Consider the following 18,232-nt stretch of genomic DNA (forward strand, 5'->3'; position numbering starts at 1 on the left):
GGAACATGAGGGTGAATGGACTGCTCCAGCTCCTGAATCCACTGCTACTTAACCTGAAGTCACAGACTGGTCTGAAGGCACGCAGGTGCCCTCTGTGCCTATTCAGTGGTTCTCTGCTGAAGACTGGTCCGCAGCTCCCATGGCTCAGACCACTGAATGGGGAGGAACAACCACTGAGTGGCCTTAAGCTACTCTTCCACAAAGGCAAATGAAATGGAAATAGGTGGACAGAAAAGAAACAGTTTCTTAAAAAAAAAAAAGATATAGTGGATTATAACTCACTGAGTAAACCAGAAATCCGTCAGTCTGTATTTAAACATTTTTAGGGGCGCCTGGATGGCTCCGTCAGTTAAGCGTCCCACTTAATCTCAGCTGAGGTCTTGATCTCTGGGTTGTGAGTTCCAGCCCACATTGAGTGTGGAGCCTACTTACAAAAAATTGTTTTATTTTATTTTATTTTTTTTTTTAATTTTTTTTCAACGTTTATTTATTTTTGGGACAGAGAGAGACAGAGCATGAACGGGGGAGGGGCAGAGAGAGAGGGAGACACAGAATCGGAAACAGGCTCCAGGCTCTGAGCCATCAGCCCAGAGCCCGACGCGGGGCTCGAACTCACGGACCGCGAGATCGTGACCTGGCTGAAGTCGGACGCTTAACCGACTGCGCCACCCAGGTGCCCCACAAAAAATTGTTTTAAAAATATGAATAAATAAATGGGGGAGAAGAACATGTTCCACCTAACAGACGCCAACTAATAAATGAAGTGGGAATGACGGAAATTAAAAAATCAACATTTAGCAACCATCACAGTAAAAATGGACTCAGGCAAGAATCATCAATGGATGCTAAAACTAGTAAGTGGAAGCTTAATGAGGAATGGAAAATCTGGTCTCAAATTATCTTCCACAAAGCACTTCATAATTACTTTTTAATTACTAAGTACCTGGTCGATGCCATCTTAACCTTAACCAGTGATGGGACAAATTGACATTGTGTGCCTGTTGGTACAATGCACCAGGAAGAACATACCAATTTTGTTGCAGGCCTTCCCAAAATACGTAAATGGAATCTAATCATTAGGAAACATCAAACAGACCCTGGCTGCAGTACATGCGACAAAGTAATTAGCCTGTACTCTTTAAAAATGTCAAGGTCATGAAAAGCAAGGAAAGACTGAGAACCTATTTCCATTTGTAGGAGATGAAAGAGACATGACCACTAAATGCAACTTATGATTCTAAACTTAGGGAGGGCTTTATTAGGACAATTGGTGAAATTTGAATGAGGTCTGTAGATTAGATGTTAGAATTGCATCCTTGTTAATTTCCTAATTTTGATGGATTAACTGTGGTCCTGTATGAGAGTGTCCTTGTTTTTAGGAATTATGCACTGAGGTATTAAGGGGTAACAGAGCAAGATGTCTGCAAATTAATCTCAAATGGTTTAGAAAGAAACACACAAAGAATGATAAAAGCAATGTGGTAAAATGTCAACATATAGGGAGGCTGGGCGAAGGGTATATAGCAGTTCTTTGTGCTTCTCTGCACCTTTTCTGTAAGTATGAAACTGTTTCGAAATCAAAAGTCTAAAGATGTTCATCCAGATCAACTGGGGGAAAAAGCCAATGTGATCTTATAGTACACTAATTCAAGTCCTGCCAGAATGAGGCTGCTGAATTCTGTGTGGGTCAGACCTTACTGGAATGTGGGATGTGGCTCTTGGAAGGTACGAGCCCGTATCATATGAGGAACAGTGGAGGGGTCTGGGAATGTTCAAGCAGAAGAAGAAAAAGCCAGGAAGACAGGGAGGAGACTGACTTCTGTCTTCAGTTCTCCAAAGTGTATCTGGGGCAGAGAAAGCAGACTTGTTATAGGGAGACAAATTTCTGTCTCCCTATTAGCAAAAAAGGTGGATTGAGCTATCTTGGGCGTTCCTGTCATACGATATGCTCCGATAGAGGCTGGATGACCCATTCTCAAGGGTGTCATAGAGCAAGTTTATGAATCTGATCAATTCTGGGCCCATTGACGACTAAGGTTCTTCTGAATAGTCCACGGTTCTCTGTTACCTTCAGGTAGTGGGAATTCAAGCACTTCTGGAATAGAATGCAACTTGTGTTGGACTAGAATGTTTTTGCTCACATGGGCCATGAATACTCTTACTTCATATGGCTATTTCAACATAAAATAACATCCTTGTTACTTTGGAAAATTTGTCCACCAGAAATGAGCTGGCCATAGCAGTAACAATCAAAATGCTTTAATTCAGAAAATTTCATGTAACAACAAGAAAACAGGGTTTGAAAAAACAGAAACAAGAACTCAAGATAAAGTCTGGCAAGAATTTAGGTATTCAACATCTTCAAGTAGATGTCAGCTTGCCTGCTCAGATGCCTTATTCCAGCTCTTCTCACTCTTCGTTGAAAACTGAGCCCTTGCTTTTGCTTAATGCTTCCACCAGCTCGCCATACAGAGTATTCATCTAGGAAAGAGAACAGCAAGTAGATTTCCTGAGAGATGCAAGGTGATAGCACGGAAGTCTAACCTTGACCTTCTGAGTTCTGAGGAACCACTTTGGGGAAAAAATATAGTACTCTCTTAGGGAAGAAGGACCCCATAGCACTAGGTACATTTGCTAGGGACAGGCAGCTATTGTAACGGAGGTGGTACTTAAAACATAAAATATCTTCTGCCCTTATTTGGTAGCAAGACTTTTTTTCCCCCCACCAAGCCTCTCCTGGTTAGCTAATGGCCTAAAAGTCTGCAACTAGTTTCTAGAGAAAATACTTTTGTAAACAGTGATCTTTTGCATGGTGCTCAGTCCTTCCCTACTTGCACTGGCATTGACAGTGATGCATCTTTGGGGCGCCTGGGTGGCGCAGTCGGTTAAGCGTCCGACTTCAGCCAGGTCACGATCTCGCGGTCCGTGAGTTCGAGCCCCGCGTCGGGCTCTGGGCTGATGGCTCAGAGCCTGGAGCCTGTTTCCAATTCTGTGTCTCCCTCTCTCTCTGCCCCTCCCCTGTTCATGCTCTGTCTCTCTCTGTCCCAAAAATAAATAAACGTTGGATGCATCTTTCCAGAGCTCTGTCTTGGCATTCTTCTAATTTTTTTAATGTTTATTTTTGAGGAAGAGGTGGGGGGAATGAGAGAGAGAACACACATGCCCAAGTGGGGGAGGGGCAGAGAGAGAAGGGGACAGAGGATCCGAAGTGGGCTCCATGCTGTCAGCACAGAGCTTGATGTGGGGCTTAAACACACGAACCCGTGAGATCATGACTTGAGCCAAAGTCAGACACTCAATCCACTGAGCCACCTAGGTGCCCTTGTCTCGGCATTCTTCTTATTTAGATTCCATTTGCTATCCTTAAGTTCTCCTCTGTTCATCACCCTTCCTGGTTTCCACTCTAAAACATTACTGTTTACAGTCCCCTAACTCTTGCTGTTCTATGGAACCACTGTGAGGAACAATGATCAAGATTCTTTCCCAGCCAAGGAAGGTAGGACTGAGTCTTTACTGAGTGCCCAGATAGCCTCTCTGCTCCCCGAGTCATATCATCCACCCCTACTCTCTCCCTCCTCACCTGAGTTTCATAGTTTCTCTTGAGGGAGCCAAGGTGGTCAAGAAAACGCAGTGAAAGGTCACACCATTTTTCTGCAGATACATACTTCTTTCCGCCGTACATATATATCCCAATATTCCAGGACTTGACCATCAGCCAGAGAGTCTCTGATTCTGGGTAGTCTTCCTGAAATCCAAGAACAGTGGGTTTACAGTTATTACTGTCACAGTCATTGTAGCACTGACTGTATCAGTGTTACTGTATCAGTGTTATTATTAAGCAAACAATGGGTGCTCTGCTAACGCAAAGAAGGAGCCACAGCCTCCATGAACAATCCTGTATTCCTTGAAGGTAGGAGGAGAGCATCTTAAAAGTTTGTCAGCTGTACATAAGGCAAGACGACTTCATGAAGGGACACATAAATTGAAAAAGCTCTGAGGCCTGGTTGGACTCATTCCTGGTCTCCTCTAAGCAGGAGAAAAGCCTCTATCCTGTCTGGGGCTTCCCTTGGTGCTGTCCTCTGTCGATTATCTCACCAACACCTACCCCTAATTTTCAGAGAAGTGTGTCAAGAAACAGTTTTTAAAATTTTTAAAAAATGTTTCCTTATTTTTGAGAGAGAGACAGAGCATGAGTGGGGGAGGGGCAGAGAGGGAGGGAGACACAGAATCTGAAGCAGGCTCCAGGCTCTGAACCGTCAGCACAGAGCCCAACACAGGGCTTGAACCCACAGACCATGAGATAACGACCTGAGCTGACGCTCAACCAACAGAGCCATCCAGGCACCCCTAGAATTTCGGTCTTTAAAAGCAATGGGAAACCACAGAAGATTAAGCAAGGTCACATATTTGAAAATTTAAAAGATCATTCTGGTTGCTGGATGGAGAAAGGTATAAATGAAAGCAAGAGATGCAAGAAAACCAGCTAAAAGTTTCCTACAGTAGCTGAGGTAAAAGATGATAACTTGTGGGGCTCCTGGGTGGCTCAGGCGGTTGAATGTCTGACTTCATCTCAGGTCATGATCTCACGGCTCATGAGTTCGAACCCCGCGTCGGGCTCTGTGCTGACAGCTCAGAGCCTGGAGCCTGCTTCGGATTCTGTGTCTCCCTCTCTCTGCCCCTCCCCCGCTCACACTCTGTCTCTCTCTCCCTCAAGAATAAATAAACATTTAAAAAAGTTATAAAAAAAGATGATAACTTGAACTAGGTTTGGGACAGTGGGATATGGGAGGTGAATGAATTTGAGATATTTAGGAGGCAGAATTGACAAGACTTGGTGATATATTAGAAATGGGGGATGATTCCTAGATGCCTGGCTTGGGCAACTGGAAGAATGATGGTGCCATTCAATGAGTTAGGGAACACTGCAGGAGTTTTATTTTCATTTGTATTAGCTGCCCTCATGTCCAGTGTTGCTCAGGAGAATCATTAATCTTCAGTAAAGTAATGCATCAGTGCAGCTACTCACCCCAGAGTGACATGGACTGGCCTATGTGAAATACAAGTCACTGATGGCAAATACAGGTGTTTGCTCTTAGGACTTTCTGGGGCTCATGATCGAAGCCAGTTTTTTCTATCTTTAACATCATAATAAATACGGCCGTCGTGCATATCTCTAATAAAACTGTAGGTGTTCTGGAACACGAATGCCTGCATTTTATAGGCTCTCCTCAGTGTTCTTGAAGTGATAATTGTGTACATCAGTTTTATTCAGATATAATTCACATACCATAAAATTTACCTACTTAAAGTATACAATTCAGTGGTTTTTAGTATATTCACAGAGTTCTGTAATCATCACCACAATTAATTTTTATCCCCTTTAAAGGAAACCCTGTGCCATTAGCAGTCACTCTCCATTTCCCTCCATACCCACTCTACATCTCTGGGCAACCAGTAATCTAATTTCTCTCTCTTATAGATTGGCCTATTCTGGACATTTCAGATAAACGGAGTCACACAGTATATGTACTCCTTTATAACCAGCATATTTCACTTAGCATAATGCTTTCCAAATCCATCCATGTTGTAGCATGTGGCAATAATTAATTCCTTTTAATGGCAAAGTCTGTTTCCCTCACATGTGAAGCTTCTTATGTTGCTTCTCAGAGGACACAGACTCTGTTCTCATAGATTGCCCTTCCCCTTGGGAAAAATCTCTAAGCCCCTGCTCCAGAGCTTTGAGGGGGGACAGTGGACCCCTTTTTTCTGAGTGATACACCTGCTTTTAGAGGTTACTGGGTAGGGTGGTAGTTTCTAGTGTTCTTGGCTTGCCTCTTTGGGTGTGGAACCTCTGCCCTAAGAGTTAGCTGAGGCAAGGGCCCCAGTGGTCTGACTTGCCTAAGGTAGGTCCTTTGCCCCACAAGTGGGGTTGGGTAAAGGAAGGGAGGCCTCATTCTTTCGGCCATACTTGCTCAAAATTGAGCCTTTGCAGCCTGGAGCTGAAGGTGGGATAGTAAGTCCTGGCAGCCTGCTGTTCTTTGTGGGACACCATATCCCTTGACCGGGAGACTGAGGGAAGTGAGAGCATTGTTTCCTTGGCCACACTTTCCTGGGGTGGAGCTTGCATTATGCTGAGCTGGGGGTAGGACAGGGAGGGAGTAGGTCATGGCTCCAGTACTATGGACTCTCAAGGTTCTTATCAAGATTTAGTTGATTTTCTTGAATGGATCCTTCTTCATCTTCTATATGCTCTTAAAAAAATTTCCTAAGACTTTAAATAGCTGTTTTTCCTATAATTTTCACCAATATGGCTGTTTTTCTGGGGAACATATCCATTTAGATTCTCATAGATTTAGATCTTCCAGAAGTAGAAGTCTCTAGAAACCTTTTGTTACTGATAAAGAAACTGACGCCAAGAGAGGCAGTGCCATCTGCCTAAGGCCACACAGTGTGTCTGTGGCACAGATGAGAGTAGAGGCCAGGGGCACTTACTCTTGATTGAGTGCTCCTCTGACCTTATATATTTTTAACATTATCCCAAACACACCCTCTAATTTAGAGAAAAATCTCTCCATTTTCACCTGATTTATCAATGAAATGTATTTTTGTTTATACAGATTTCCTTGATTAATTGTGTGGTTGAACAACTTTTGCATGTGTTTTATTAGGCAATTGCATGTCTTTTGTAGTTTACCTGGTCACAGCTTTTGCCCATTTTTTCTAGTGTAGGTAATCTTTTTCTTATTGATTTTTAACTCAAAAATGGATCCATAGATCAATGGAGCAGAAAAGAGACCCCAAAAATAGACCCATGATTATATGGTCAATTAATCTATGACAAAGGAGGTAAGAATATACAATGGGGAAAAGACAGAATTTTCAATAAATGGTGCTGGGAAACTGGACAGTCACATGTAAAAGAATGAAAGTGGACCGCTTTTTAACACCATACACAAAAATAAACTCAAAATGGATTAAAGACCTAAATGTAAGCCTGAAACCGTAAAAATCCTAGAAGAGAACACAGGCACTACCTTCTCTGACATTGGCCATAGCGACATTTTTCTAGATGTTTCCAAAGGCAAGGGAAACAAAAGCAAAAATAAACTATTGGGACTACTTATAAATAAAAAGCTTTTGCACAGCAAAGAAAACCATCAACAAAACAAAAAGACAACCTACTGAATGGGGGGGGCAGATATTGCAAATCATTTATCTGATAAGGTGTTAATATCCAAAATATATTAAAAACGTACACAACTCAACCCCCCCAAAACAAACAATCCAATTAAAAAATGGACAGAGGGGGTGCCTGGGTGGCTCAACAAGTTAAGTGTCTGACTTCGACTTGGGTCATGAGCTCATGGTTCGTGAGTTCGAGCCCCGCATCGGGCTCTCTACTATCAGCACAGAGCCCGCTTTGGATCTTTGGTCTCCCCCTCTCTCTCAAGAATAAATAAACATTAAAAAAAGGGACCTGAGTAGACATTTTCAAAAGGAGACATACAGATGGCCAACAGACACATGAAAAGATGTTCAACATTACTAATCATCAGGGAAATGCAAATCAAAATCATATCACCTTATACCAGTTAGAATGGCTAAAATCAAAATGACAAGTTATATCAAGTGTTGGCAAGGATGTGAAAAAATAGGAACCCTCATGCACTCTTGGTAGGAATGCAAACTGGTGCAGACATTGTGGAAAACAGTATAGAGATCCCTCAAAAAATTAAAAATAGAAATACCATATGATCCAATAATTCCATAATGTGGGTATTTTACCCAAAGAAAACAAGAATACTAATTAAAAAAAATATATATATATGCACCCCTATGTTTTACTGCAGCATTATAGCCAAGTATAAAGCAACATAAATGTCTGACAGATGAATGGATAAGGAAAATGTGGTACACACACGCACACACACACAATGGAATATTACATAGCAATAAAAAGGATGAGATTGTGCCACTTGAGACAACATGGATGGATGAACCTGGAAGGTACTATGCTGAGTGAAATAAGTCAGACTGAAAAAGACAAATACCATATGATTCTACTCATAAGTGGAATCTAAAAAAAAAAAACCCAAAAAACAAATGAATAAACAAACAAAAAGCAAAATATAAAAAATATATACGCACCCCTGTTTTACTGCATCATTATAGCCAAATATAAAGCAACCTAAATGTCTGACAGATGAATGTGTAAGGAAAATGTGGTACACACACACACACACACACACACACACACACACAAACACACACAATGGAATATTACATAGCAATAAAAAGGATGAGATTGTGCCACTTAAGACAACATGGATGGATGAACCTGGAAGGTATTATGCTAAGTGAAATAAGTCAGACTGAAAAAGACAAATACCATATGATTCTACTCATAAGTGGAATCTAAAAAAAAAAAAAAACCCAAAAAACAAATGAATAAACAAACAAAAAGCATAATCAGACCTATAAATGCAGAAAACTAACTGATTATTGCCAGAGGGGAGGGAGGTGGGGGGTTGGGCAAAATAGATCAAGGGGAGAGAGAGATAAAGGCTTCCAGTTATGGAATGACTGATTCACGGGAATAAAAAGCACAGCATAAGGAATACAGGCAATGATATTGTAATAGTGATATAATGGAACAGATGGTATCTACACTTGTGTTGAACATAGCATAATGTATACACTTGTCAAATCACTAAGTTGTACGCCTGAAACTAACAATATTATGTGTCAACTGTACTAAAAAAAATAAAAATAAAAATGTTACAAATATTTTATCCAAGTCTGTGGCTTATTTTAAAGTTTTCTATGGTATCTTGGGTCATTTATTAATTTTATGTAACTGAATCTATTTTTTTTCTGTACCAGCTTCTGGATGGGTCCTCTCTGCCCCATAGTTAAAAAAAAGTACTTTCCTATATTTCTCCTAATACCTTTATAGCTTTGATTTTATGTTTAGTTTCTTAATCCATCTGGATATTCTTTCTTTCTTTTCGTGGTCATTTTGGTACATGGTATGAGGTAAAAACAGTGTGAATACTTACCACTTATATACTACTTATTATGTGCTAGACACCTAAGTACTTTACATGTATTATTTAATACTACTAACAACACTGTAATATTACAGATGAGGAGACAGAGGCACAGAGAGTTAGGTAACAGAACTCACATACAGCTAATAAATGGTATAGCCAGATTTTAAGATGGGCAGTCTGGCTCCAAAGTCTGTGCTCAACCACCGTGTTACAATGCCTCTCAGTTTACAGGTAAGGATTTAACTTTACTTTTTAAATTGTCCTAATGTCATGTTTTAAATAGATCATCCTCTCAGTGATTTAATATACCTCCTTCATTGCATACTAAATTCTCATAGGTATGTGGTCTTTTTCTGGGTTCTATCCTCTCCTATTACTATTTATGATTTCATTTAAGCGAAAACCATACTTTTTTTTTTTGACAGAGAGAGAGAGGGCGCAAGTGAGTAAGGGGCAGAGAGAGAGGGAGAGAGAAGTGGGGCTTACCTGAAGCAGGGCTTGTGCTCACCTGAAGAACAGCTTGAGCTCACCCGGTGTGGGACTCAAACTCTTGAACCATGAGATCATGATGTGAGCTGAAGTCAGATGCTTAACCACTGAGCCACCCAGGTGCCATAAACTAATACCATATTCTTAAAATTAATAACACTTTATAATTTTTATATTTGATAGGACAAATCTTGCCTTGTTCTTTTGCAAAGATGTATTGGCTATTGTGGCTTATTTCCTTTGGGGGAAGAATTTTAGACTTATCAAGTTTCACTAAAAAAATCCTATTAAGAAATCTTACTGAGATTTTTATTTTGATTGAATTTAGGGAAACTGATTCCTATTAAGCCATCCAGGAACATGGTATTTTGTTGGAGACCTATGCCTTTTTTTAGAGTAGAAAGGGAAGATACGTAGAAAGACAGAGATTGAAAATAATGGAGAGATACTAAGGTACTTCAAGAAGTATAAGGAGATTGAACTAACAGTTTAAGGTTGAAGGAATCTCTCTTCTTTTGAGAAAAAGGTTAAGATGAGTAAAGAGGTACAGTGGCAAAACATTATGTTTGAGACATGGGGCAATGGAGGAACTCACACTTGATGTCCTTGATCTTCTCAATTAGGAAGATACAATGAGGCCATCTACTGGGGTCATTGTGAAGTAGTTCTAAGTTTTTATGGAAGTAGGAAAGGCAGAAAAAACCTGAAGCGGCCATTTTACTTGAGTTTGGAAAAAACTTGACAAGAGTGCAAGGATTTCTGAGGAGTGTTAAGAACCCATTTAAAACTCAACATAGGGGCGCCTGGGTGGCTCAGTCGGTTGAGCGGCTGACTTCGGCTCAGGTCGTGATCTCACGGTCCGTGAGTTCGAGCCCCGCGTCGGGCTCTGTGCTGACAGCTCGGAGCCTGGAGCCTGTTTCGGATTCTATGTCTCCCTCTCTCTGACCTTTCCCCGTTCATGCTCTGTCTCTATCTCAAAAATAAATAAACGTTAAAAAAAACTCAACATAAATTTGTATTAGTTCTGTGCTTTTCTCTAGTGATTCTGCTTCTCAGTATCAGGAGAACTGATAGTGGTGGGTCATTAGGCTAGAAAAAAATTAAACGGGAGGTATAACCAAATGAAAGAAAGAAAGAAAGAAAGAAAGAAAGAAAGAAAGAAAGAAAGAAAAAAGGAAAGGGAAAAAAAGGAATGTGGCTAGACTGGACTATAAGAGAATGAGAAGGGTTGAGTTATTTGAAGTATAAGTGACAGCAAAGAACAAGTATGGAGAAGTAAGAGAGATTATAGTAACTCGAAAAACTTTGAGTTAACAATCTTGGAAGTGGACCTTATATGGGGTACAGACAGAGGCTAAAGAAGGGCAAAAAACTGTGAAGTGGATGAATTGATAACAGGGATGCCAAAGTCACTTAGGATAATAAACTGAAGTTACCAAGGAAGGAAAAACTGGCTCAGAAAGTGCTAGTTCATGACAACACTGATAACTAAGAGATAGAAGACACAGATTACAAGTGAAGAGAAGCAGCAAGAAGATGGTGTGTAACAAGTACAAAGGAAGCAAGGATTCAGGTAATTTAGTTCCTTCTTCTGCTGAGAAAAAGGGAATGGGAGAAGATGAGACCTCCACAAAAACAATTAGTGACAGACATGTCTTGAGGAAAGATCTTGCTTTGTTCTAAGAGGAAGAGGGAGAAGAGGTAAAGATTGATAATAAGGAGAATATTGCCAGCATTTGTGTGGGGGAAAACACTGTCTTTTTTGGGGGGGTGGTGGTGGATGAAATTAGAGGTAGCCTTTAGAGTGAGGGTAAGGATTTAGAAAATGCAGAGCTTTTAGAAATCTAGAGGGAAAAAGAGATTTGGGGGAAAAGCACGGATATAGTAAAGTTTGTGTTTTAGGGAGATATATTTAATAGAAATGAACAGGTAAAACTGGAGAAGAGAAGAAAGAGTTACAGACCACTTAGGAAACAAACTACAGAAATCCAGAAGAGACACAATATCAAAGCCTGAATCAAAGATATATTTGCCTGAACCTCAATTCCAGTTTCAAGGAGATGTGAAGCTTGGAAGAAGAAAGATTTAAATGAAGAAAAACCCAAGGACAATTGTGCTATGAAGAAAGTGCACTGGGTTCAATTCTCAGCTTTGCTGTTACATAGTTGTATGAGCTTGTGTTAGATATTTAATCTTTCAATGCCTCAGTTTACAAATTAATGGAATAAATAACCTTTTTCAAAGATCATTAATTTCACTTCTAAATTCTATCAGACAATGAACCTTTACCTTTCATTTCCTTTAGATCCCAAGTCTTGTTTATAAACTATTTTAAGATTGGCAGAAGTAGTAATTCTTTCAGTTGAACTAAAAAATCAAATGTGAGATGTTAAGATGATACCGACAAATGAGTAAGCAGTGTTTCTCAATCTTTAAAGTGCATACAAGTCACATGGGGATACTGTTAAAATGTAGATTCTGATTCATTTGGTCTGGGATGGGGCATGAGATTCTACACTACTCATAAGCTCCCAGGGGATGCTGATGCTTCTGGTCCATGGACTATACTCTGAGGAGCAAACTCTTAGAAAATGTAGCTCAGTAGTTTGGACCACCTTAGCTTCCCTTGTAAAAGAATAGAGGCTGATTTCTTCTGGGCTTCTTCCTGGTTATGCAACATGCCTTTGTGACTCTTTGTGACTCTGATGTCAGCTACAATGGTTTGGTTTGTCCCTTCTATTTAAGTGTAGGGATTCCCCACCCCCCATTATCTATGTTTCTGTATGGTGAGAAAAATGAACCAGGGAACTTCCACTTCTATGAGATGGAGTAGATGTACTCATCCCTATTCCTTCTACTAAGTACAACTAAAACCCTAGACATAAAATAAACATAAGACTCAAAAAAGACACTATTCATAAACATAAGGAGACTGAAAGGTAGAGAGAAGAAAGATTGGCTAGAGACCTTGGGGCCAAGGAATGATACAGTGGTGAGTTCCCTGGGTTTTTATTTGCTTCATATATGTCAGAGTTGGTGCTACAGATGCCAACAGGTATAGACAAACCAAAGCCCCAAAAAAAGACTGTTCTCTCTAGACGAAGGACCAGAAAAAGGGCAGCAATGCAAGACAGAAAACCTTTAGACATTAACGGCTCTAATACAGCTGAACATCACAGAAAAGCCTGTGATCCCAGCCCTACCCACTCCAGAAAAAGCTAACTGGGGAGCCTAAATTTTTCCCCTTGTGAGGGCGTAAGGAGGCACCCTGCATAGTATCAGAAGGCCAGATAGGGAGACAAGACTTTCATATCCAATGGCTGGTAATAAGGCATTCACCTACCCCCTGAAATATCAGTGGAACCTACATTTCCACCCCCAGAGAAGGTGGAACAAAGGAGGAACAAAGTCTGTAAACACTCATGAAGAGGCAGGACTTTCACCATCACACAGCAGATAATGAGGCCACCTCTATCATGGTGTTAATGGAGACCATGTGGGATACTATCTCCACCCAGCAGTAACAAGGAATCCTCCACCCTAAGTATCAATGGAGGCCAAGTGGGGAACCTGAGCATCTACTTCCACCTAGAAGTAATAAGGTCATACTCTCTTCCCTGGCATAGCAGTGTCAGAAAAATCCAGCTGAAACAGAGGTTTAAATGAGATCCAGAATTTCAGAAACATAATATGAAAATGTCCAGGTTTCAATTAAAAAAACCACTCATTAGACCAAGAGCCAGGAAGAACTCAAAACTGAATTAAATCAATTGATGCTAGCACCAAGGTTAGAGAAATGTCAATATCTGACAAAGATTTTCAAGTAACCATTATAGCACAGTGAAGGAAACAAAACAAAACTAAAAGGCAACCTATAGAATGGGAGAAGATATTCGCAAGTGACATATCCAATAAAGGGTTAGTATCCAAAATATATAAAGAACTTGTAAAACTCAACACCCTCAAAACAAATAAGCCAATACAAAAATGGACAGAAGACATGAAGAGACATTTTCCCAAAGACACACAGATGGCCAACAGACACATGAAAAATGCTCAACATCACTCATCATCAGGGAAATACATATCAAAACTACAATGAGATGCCACTTCACACCTGTAAGATTGGCTAAAATCAACAACACAAGAAATAATAGGTGTTGGTGAGTCTATGGAGAATGGGGAGGAACCCTCATGCTCTGTTTATGGAAATGCAAACTGGTACAGACAGTCTGGAAAACAGTATGGAGTTTCCTCAAAAAGTTAAAAATAGAACTATCCTATGATCCAGCAATTACAGTACTAGGTATTTACCCAAAGAACACAAAAATACTAACTCGAAGGGATACGTGCACCCTGATGTTTATAGCAGCATTATATACAATAGCCAAATTATGGAAAGAGCCCAAATGTCCAATGACTGATGAATGGATAAAGAAGAGGGGGTGTGTGCATTTATACACACACACACACACACACACACACACACATATACATACAATGGAATATTACTCAGCCATCAAAAAGAATTAAATCTTGGGGCATCTGGGTAGCTCAACTGGCTAAGCGTCTGACTTTGGCTCAAGTCATGATCTCATGGCTTGTGGGTTCAAGCCCTGCATCAGGTTCTCTGCTGTCAGCACAGAGCCCACTTGGGTTCCTGTCTCCCCCTCTCTCTGTCCCTCCCTAGCTCGTGCTGTCTCAAAAATAAATAAAAACATCAAAAAAATTAAATCTTGCCATTTGCAACGATGTGGATAAAGCTAGAGAGTATTATGCTAAGTGAAATAAGTCAGTCAGAAAAGACAAATGCCATACAATTTCATTCATGTGTGGAATTTAAGAAACAATCAATCATAGGGGGAAAAACGAGAGGCAAACAGGAAAGATTCTTTTTTTTTTTTCAAAGAATCTGTTCTCCTTGTTTTTTCTTCCAGAGTCTTTTTTTTTTTTTTTTACAGTTTATTTATTTTTATTTATTTATTTTAAAAAAATTTTTTTTTCAACGTTTATTTATTTTTGGGACAGAGAGAGACAGAGCATGAACGGGGGAGGGGCAGAGAGAGAGGGAGACACAGAATCGGAAACAGGCTCCAGGCTCTGAGCCATCAGCCCAGAGCCCGACGCGGGGCTCGAACTCCCGGACCGTGAGATCGTGACCTGGCTGAAGTCGGACGCTTAACCGACTGCGCCACCCAGGCGCCCCAGTTTATTTATTTTTAAAAGAGAGAGAAAGAGAGAGAACAAGTGGAGGGACAGAGAGAGAGAATCCCAAGCATGCTCTGCACTGTCAGCGTGGAGCCTGATTCAGGGCTTTGAACTCATGAACTGTAAGATTATGACCTCAGGTGAAATCAAGAGTCAGATGCTTAACTGACTGAGCCCCCCCAGGTGCTCCAGGAAAGAGATTCTTAACTATAGAGAACTGACAGTTACCAGAGGGGAGGGAGGGGGATAGGTTAAATAGGTGATGGGGATTAAGGAATGCACTTGTTATGATGATCTCTGGATATTGTACTGAAGTGTTGAATCACTGAATTGTACACCTGAAACTAATATTATACTGTATGTTAACTAACCGCAACTTAAATTAAAACTGGGGTGCCTGGGTGGCTCAGGTGGTTAAGCATCCGACTTCAGCTCAGGTCATGATCTCACAGTTTGTGGGTTCAAGCCCCATGGTGGGCTCTGTGCTGACAGCTCAGAGCCTGCTTCAGATTCTGTGTCTCCTTCTCTCTCTGCCCCTCCCCTGCTCAAACTGTCTCACTCTCTCTCTCAAAAATAAACATTAAAAAATTAAAAAATATAAATTAAAACTTAAAAAATCATAAAATGCTTCAGTAATGTACATACTTCATAGAAAAAAATGGAAAGTCTCAGAAAAAAAAAACAGAAGATATAAAGATCATATGGAAATCTTAGAAATGAAAAATATTATAGCTGAAACAAAAACCTCCACTAATACGTTCAACAGCAGAATGGAGGAGGCAGAGGAAAGATCAGTGAACTCAAAGACAGAACAACAGAAATTACTGAATCTGAACAACAGAGAGAAATAGGCAAAAAATAATAGAATAAAGCCACCAGGGACTCGTGGAACAATAACAAAGGTTCTAACCTTCCTTTCATTGGAGTCCCAGAAAAAGGAGAAAGAGGGTGGGGGCTGAAAAGTACTCAAAGAGGGGCGCCTGTGTGGCGCAGTCGGTTAAGCGTCCGACTTCGGCCAGGTCGCGATCTCGCGGTCCGTGAGTTCGAGCCCCGCGTCGGGCTCTGGGCTGATGGCTCAGAGCCTGGAGCGTGTTTCCGATTCTGTGTCTCCCTCTCTCTCTGCCCCTCCCCCGTTCATGCTCTGTCTCTCTCTGTCCCAAAAATAAATAAACGTTGAAAAAAAAAATTAAAAAAAAAAAAAAGAAAAAGAAAAGTACTCAAAGAAATTATATCTGAAAACTTACCAAATTTGGCAAAGATATAAACCTACAGATTCACAAAGCAGAGTGAACCCCAAACAATACAAACCCAAAGAAATCTACCCAAGAGACATCACAGTCCAGCTTCTGAAACCAAAGACAAAGGAAAAATGTTGAAGGAGGTCAAAGAAAAATAACACTTTATAGAGAGAAAACAAGTTGAAGATTAGCAGATTTCTCACCAGAAGCCTTGGAGGCCTGAGAGGAGTGGCACAGTATTTTTGAAGTACTGAATGAAAAGGATCATCAACCTGGAATGCTATAACCAACAAAAACATCTTTTGGGAATGAAGGGGGGATAGAGACATTATCAGATAAAGAGAAACTATGAGAATTTATCAACGGAGCTTCTCTAAAAAAATGTCTAAAGGAAGCTCTCTAAACAAAAGAAATGATAGAAAAGGTACCCTGCAACATCAAAAAGGAAGAAAGAAAATGGTAAGCCTGCATTTTTATATATGTAAATACAATAAAATACAATTCCTTCTTCTTTTGAGTTTTCTCAATTATTTTATTTATATTTTTTAAATGTTTATTTATTTGCTTTGAGAGAGAGAGAGAAGGCACAAATGGGCAGTGGAGAGGCAGAGAGAGAAGCCCAAGCTTCTCCTAAACTCAGGTCATGATCTGCACTGACAGTGCAGAGCCCAATTTGGGGCTTGATCTCACAAACTGCAAGATCATGACCTGAGCCAAAATCAAGAGTTGGACGCTTGACCAACTGACTCACCCAGGCATCCCAAGTTTTCTAAATTATGGTTGAAGGATTAAGTAAAAATCATAACACTGATGTAGTTCTAAATGTAGGTACAGGAAAATTTAGGACAATTATAAGTGGGGGAAGGTAAAGAGAAGTAAGGTTTCTATACTTCACTTGAACTGGTCACATGATGACAGAACTAGACAGTAATGAGTTTTACACACACACACACACACACACACACACACACACACACACACATGCACTCTGTAATACCTAGAGCAACCACTAAAAAAGAAGCTGTACAAAGAAATACAGTTAATAATACTACAGATGATGCAACATGGAATTCTAAAAAATGTTCAAGTAATTCACAGGAAGGCAGGAAAGAGAAAAGAGAAATGAAAAACAGAGAGAACAAAACAAACAAAACAAAAAACAAAAAAATGAAGTGGCAGACTTACACCCTAACAGATTAGTGATCTAAACATACTGATTAAAAGACAGAGATTAGTTGGGGCACCTGGGTGGCTCAGTCGGTGGAGCATCCAACTTTGATTCAGGTCATGATCCCATGGCCTATGAGTTCAAGTCCCACATGGGGCTCTGTGCTGTCAGCTCAGAGCCTGGAGCCTGCTTCGGATTCTGTGTCTCCTCTCTCTGCCCCTTCCCCACTCGTGCTCTGTCTCTCTCTCTCAAAAATAAATAAACATTAAAAAAATTTTAAAAATTAGCAAAGTGGACTAAAAAATGTGCTGTCTATATGCAGTCTACAAGAAATTCACCTCAAATATACAATTTTAGGGGCACTTGGGTGGCTCAGTTGGTTGGGCATCTGACTTCAGCTCAGGTCATGATCTCATGGCTTGTGGATTCAAGCCCTGCATCGGGCTCTGTGCTGACAGCTCAGAGCCTGGAGCCTGCTTCAGATGCTGTGTTCCTCTCTCGCTCTGCCCGTCACCCGCTCATGATCTGTCTCTCTCTCTCTCTCTTAAGAATAAATAAAACATTAAAAAATATATACAATTGCAGGCAGGCTGAAAGTAAAAAGACGGAAACAGGTATAACACATAAACATTAATCTCTGCTGCTCCCCCATTCACGTACTTGCTCTCTCTCTCTTCCCCCTTTCAAAGATAAATACATAAACATTTTAAAAAAGAATTCTCAAAACTGAACAGTAAACAAGCAAAACAATCCAATTACAAAATGGACAAAAGGCATGAACAGGCATTTCACCAGAGAAGATACAGATAGCAAATAAGCACATGAAAAGATGGTCAGCATCATTAGCAATTAGGGAAATGCAAATTAAAAACACAGTAAGATATTGTGACACACCTATCAGAATGGCTAAAATAAAACAAAAGTGACAACACCAAATACTGACAAGGATGTAGAGATTCCATATTATTCACACATTTCTGGCAAGAATGTAAAATGTTACAGACACTTTGGAAAACAGTTTGGTAGTTTCTTTAAAATCTAAACATTCAATTACCATATGAGCCTGCAATTGCCTT

The 18,232-nt window shown here is 40.3% G+C and overlaps 1 protein-coding gene across 1 annotated transcript in view; it reads right to left on the minus strand.

The window, feature by feature from the left end:
* Positions 1–2,243: 2,243 nt before the first annotated feature.
* Positions 2,244–18,232, minus strand: part of TEX11 (testis expressed 11) — a 241,843-nt gene continuing 225,854 nt past the window's right edge. Inside the window, exons 29-30 of the mRNA XM_045471521.1 lie at positions 3,581–3,745; positions 2,244–2,481 (exon numbers count right to left, since the gene is read on the minus strand). Coding sequence (XP_045327477.1) covers positions 2,410–2,481; positions 3,581–3,745 — 237 coding nt within the window. The 3' untranslated portion in view covers positions 2,244–2,409. The remainder of the gene's footprint in view (positions 2,482–3,580; positions 3,746–18,232) is intronic.

Source organism: Leopardus geoffroyi, chromosome X (genome assembly GCF_018350155.1).
Source record: "Leopardus geoffroyi isolate Oge1 chromosome X, O.geoffroyi_Oge1_pat1.0, whole genome shotgun sequence".
Taxonomy (NCBI): Eukaryota; Metazoa; Chordata; class Mammalia; order Carnivora; family Felidae; genus Leopardus; species Leopardus geoffroyi.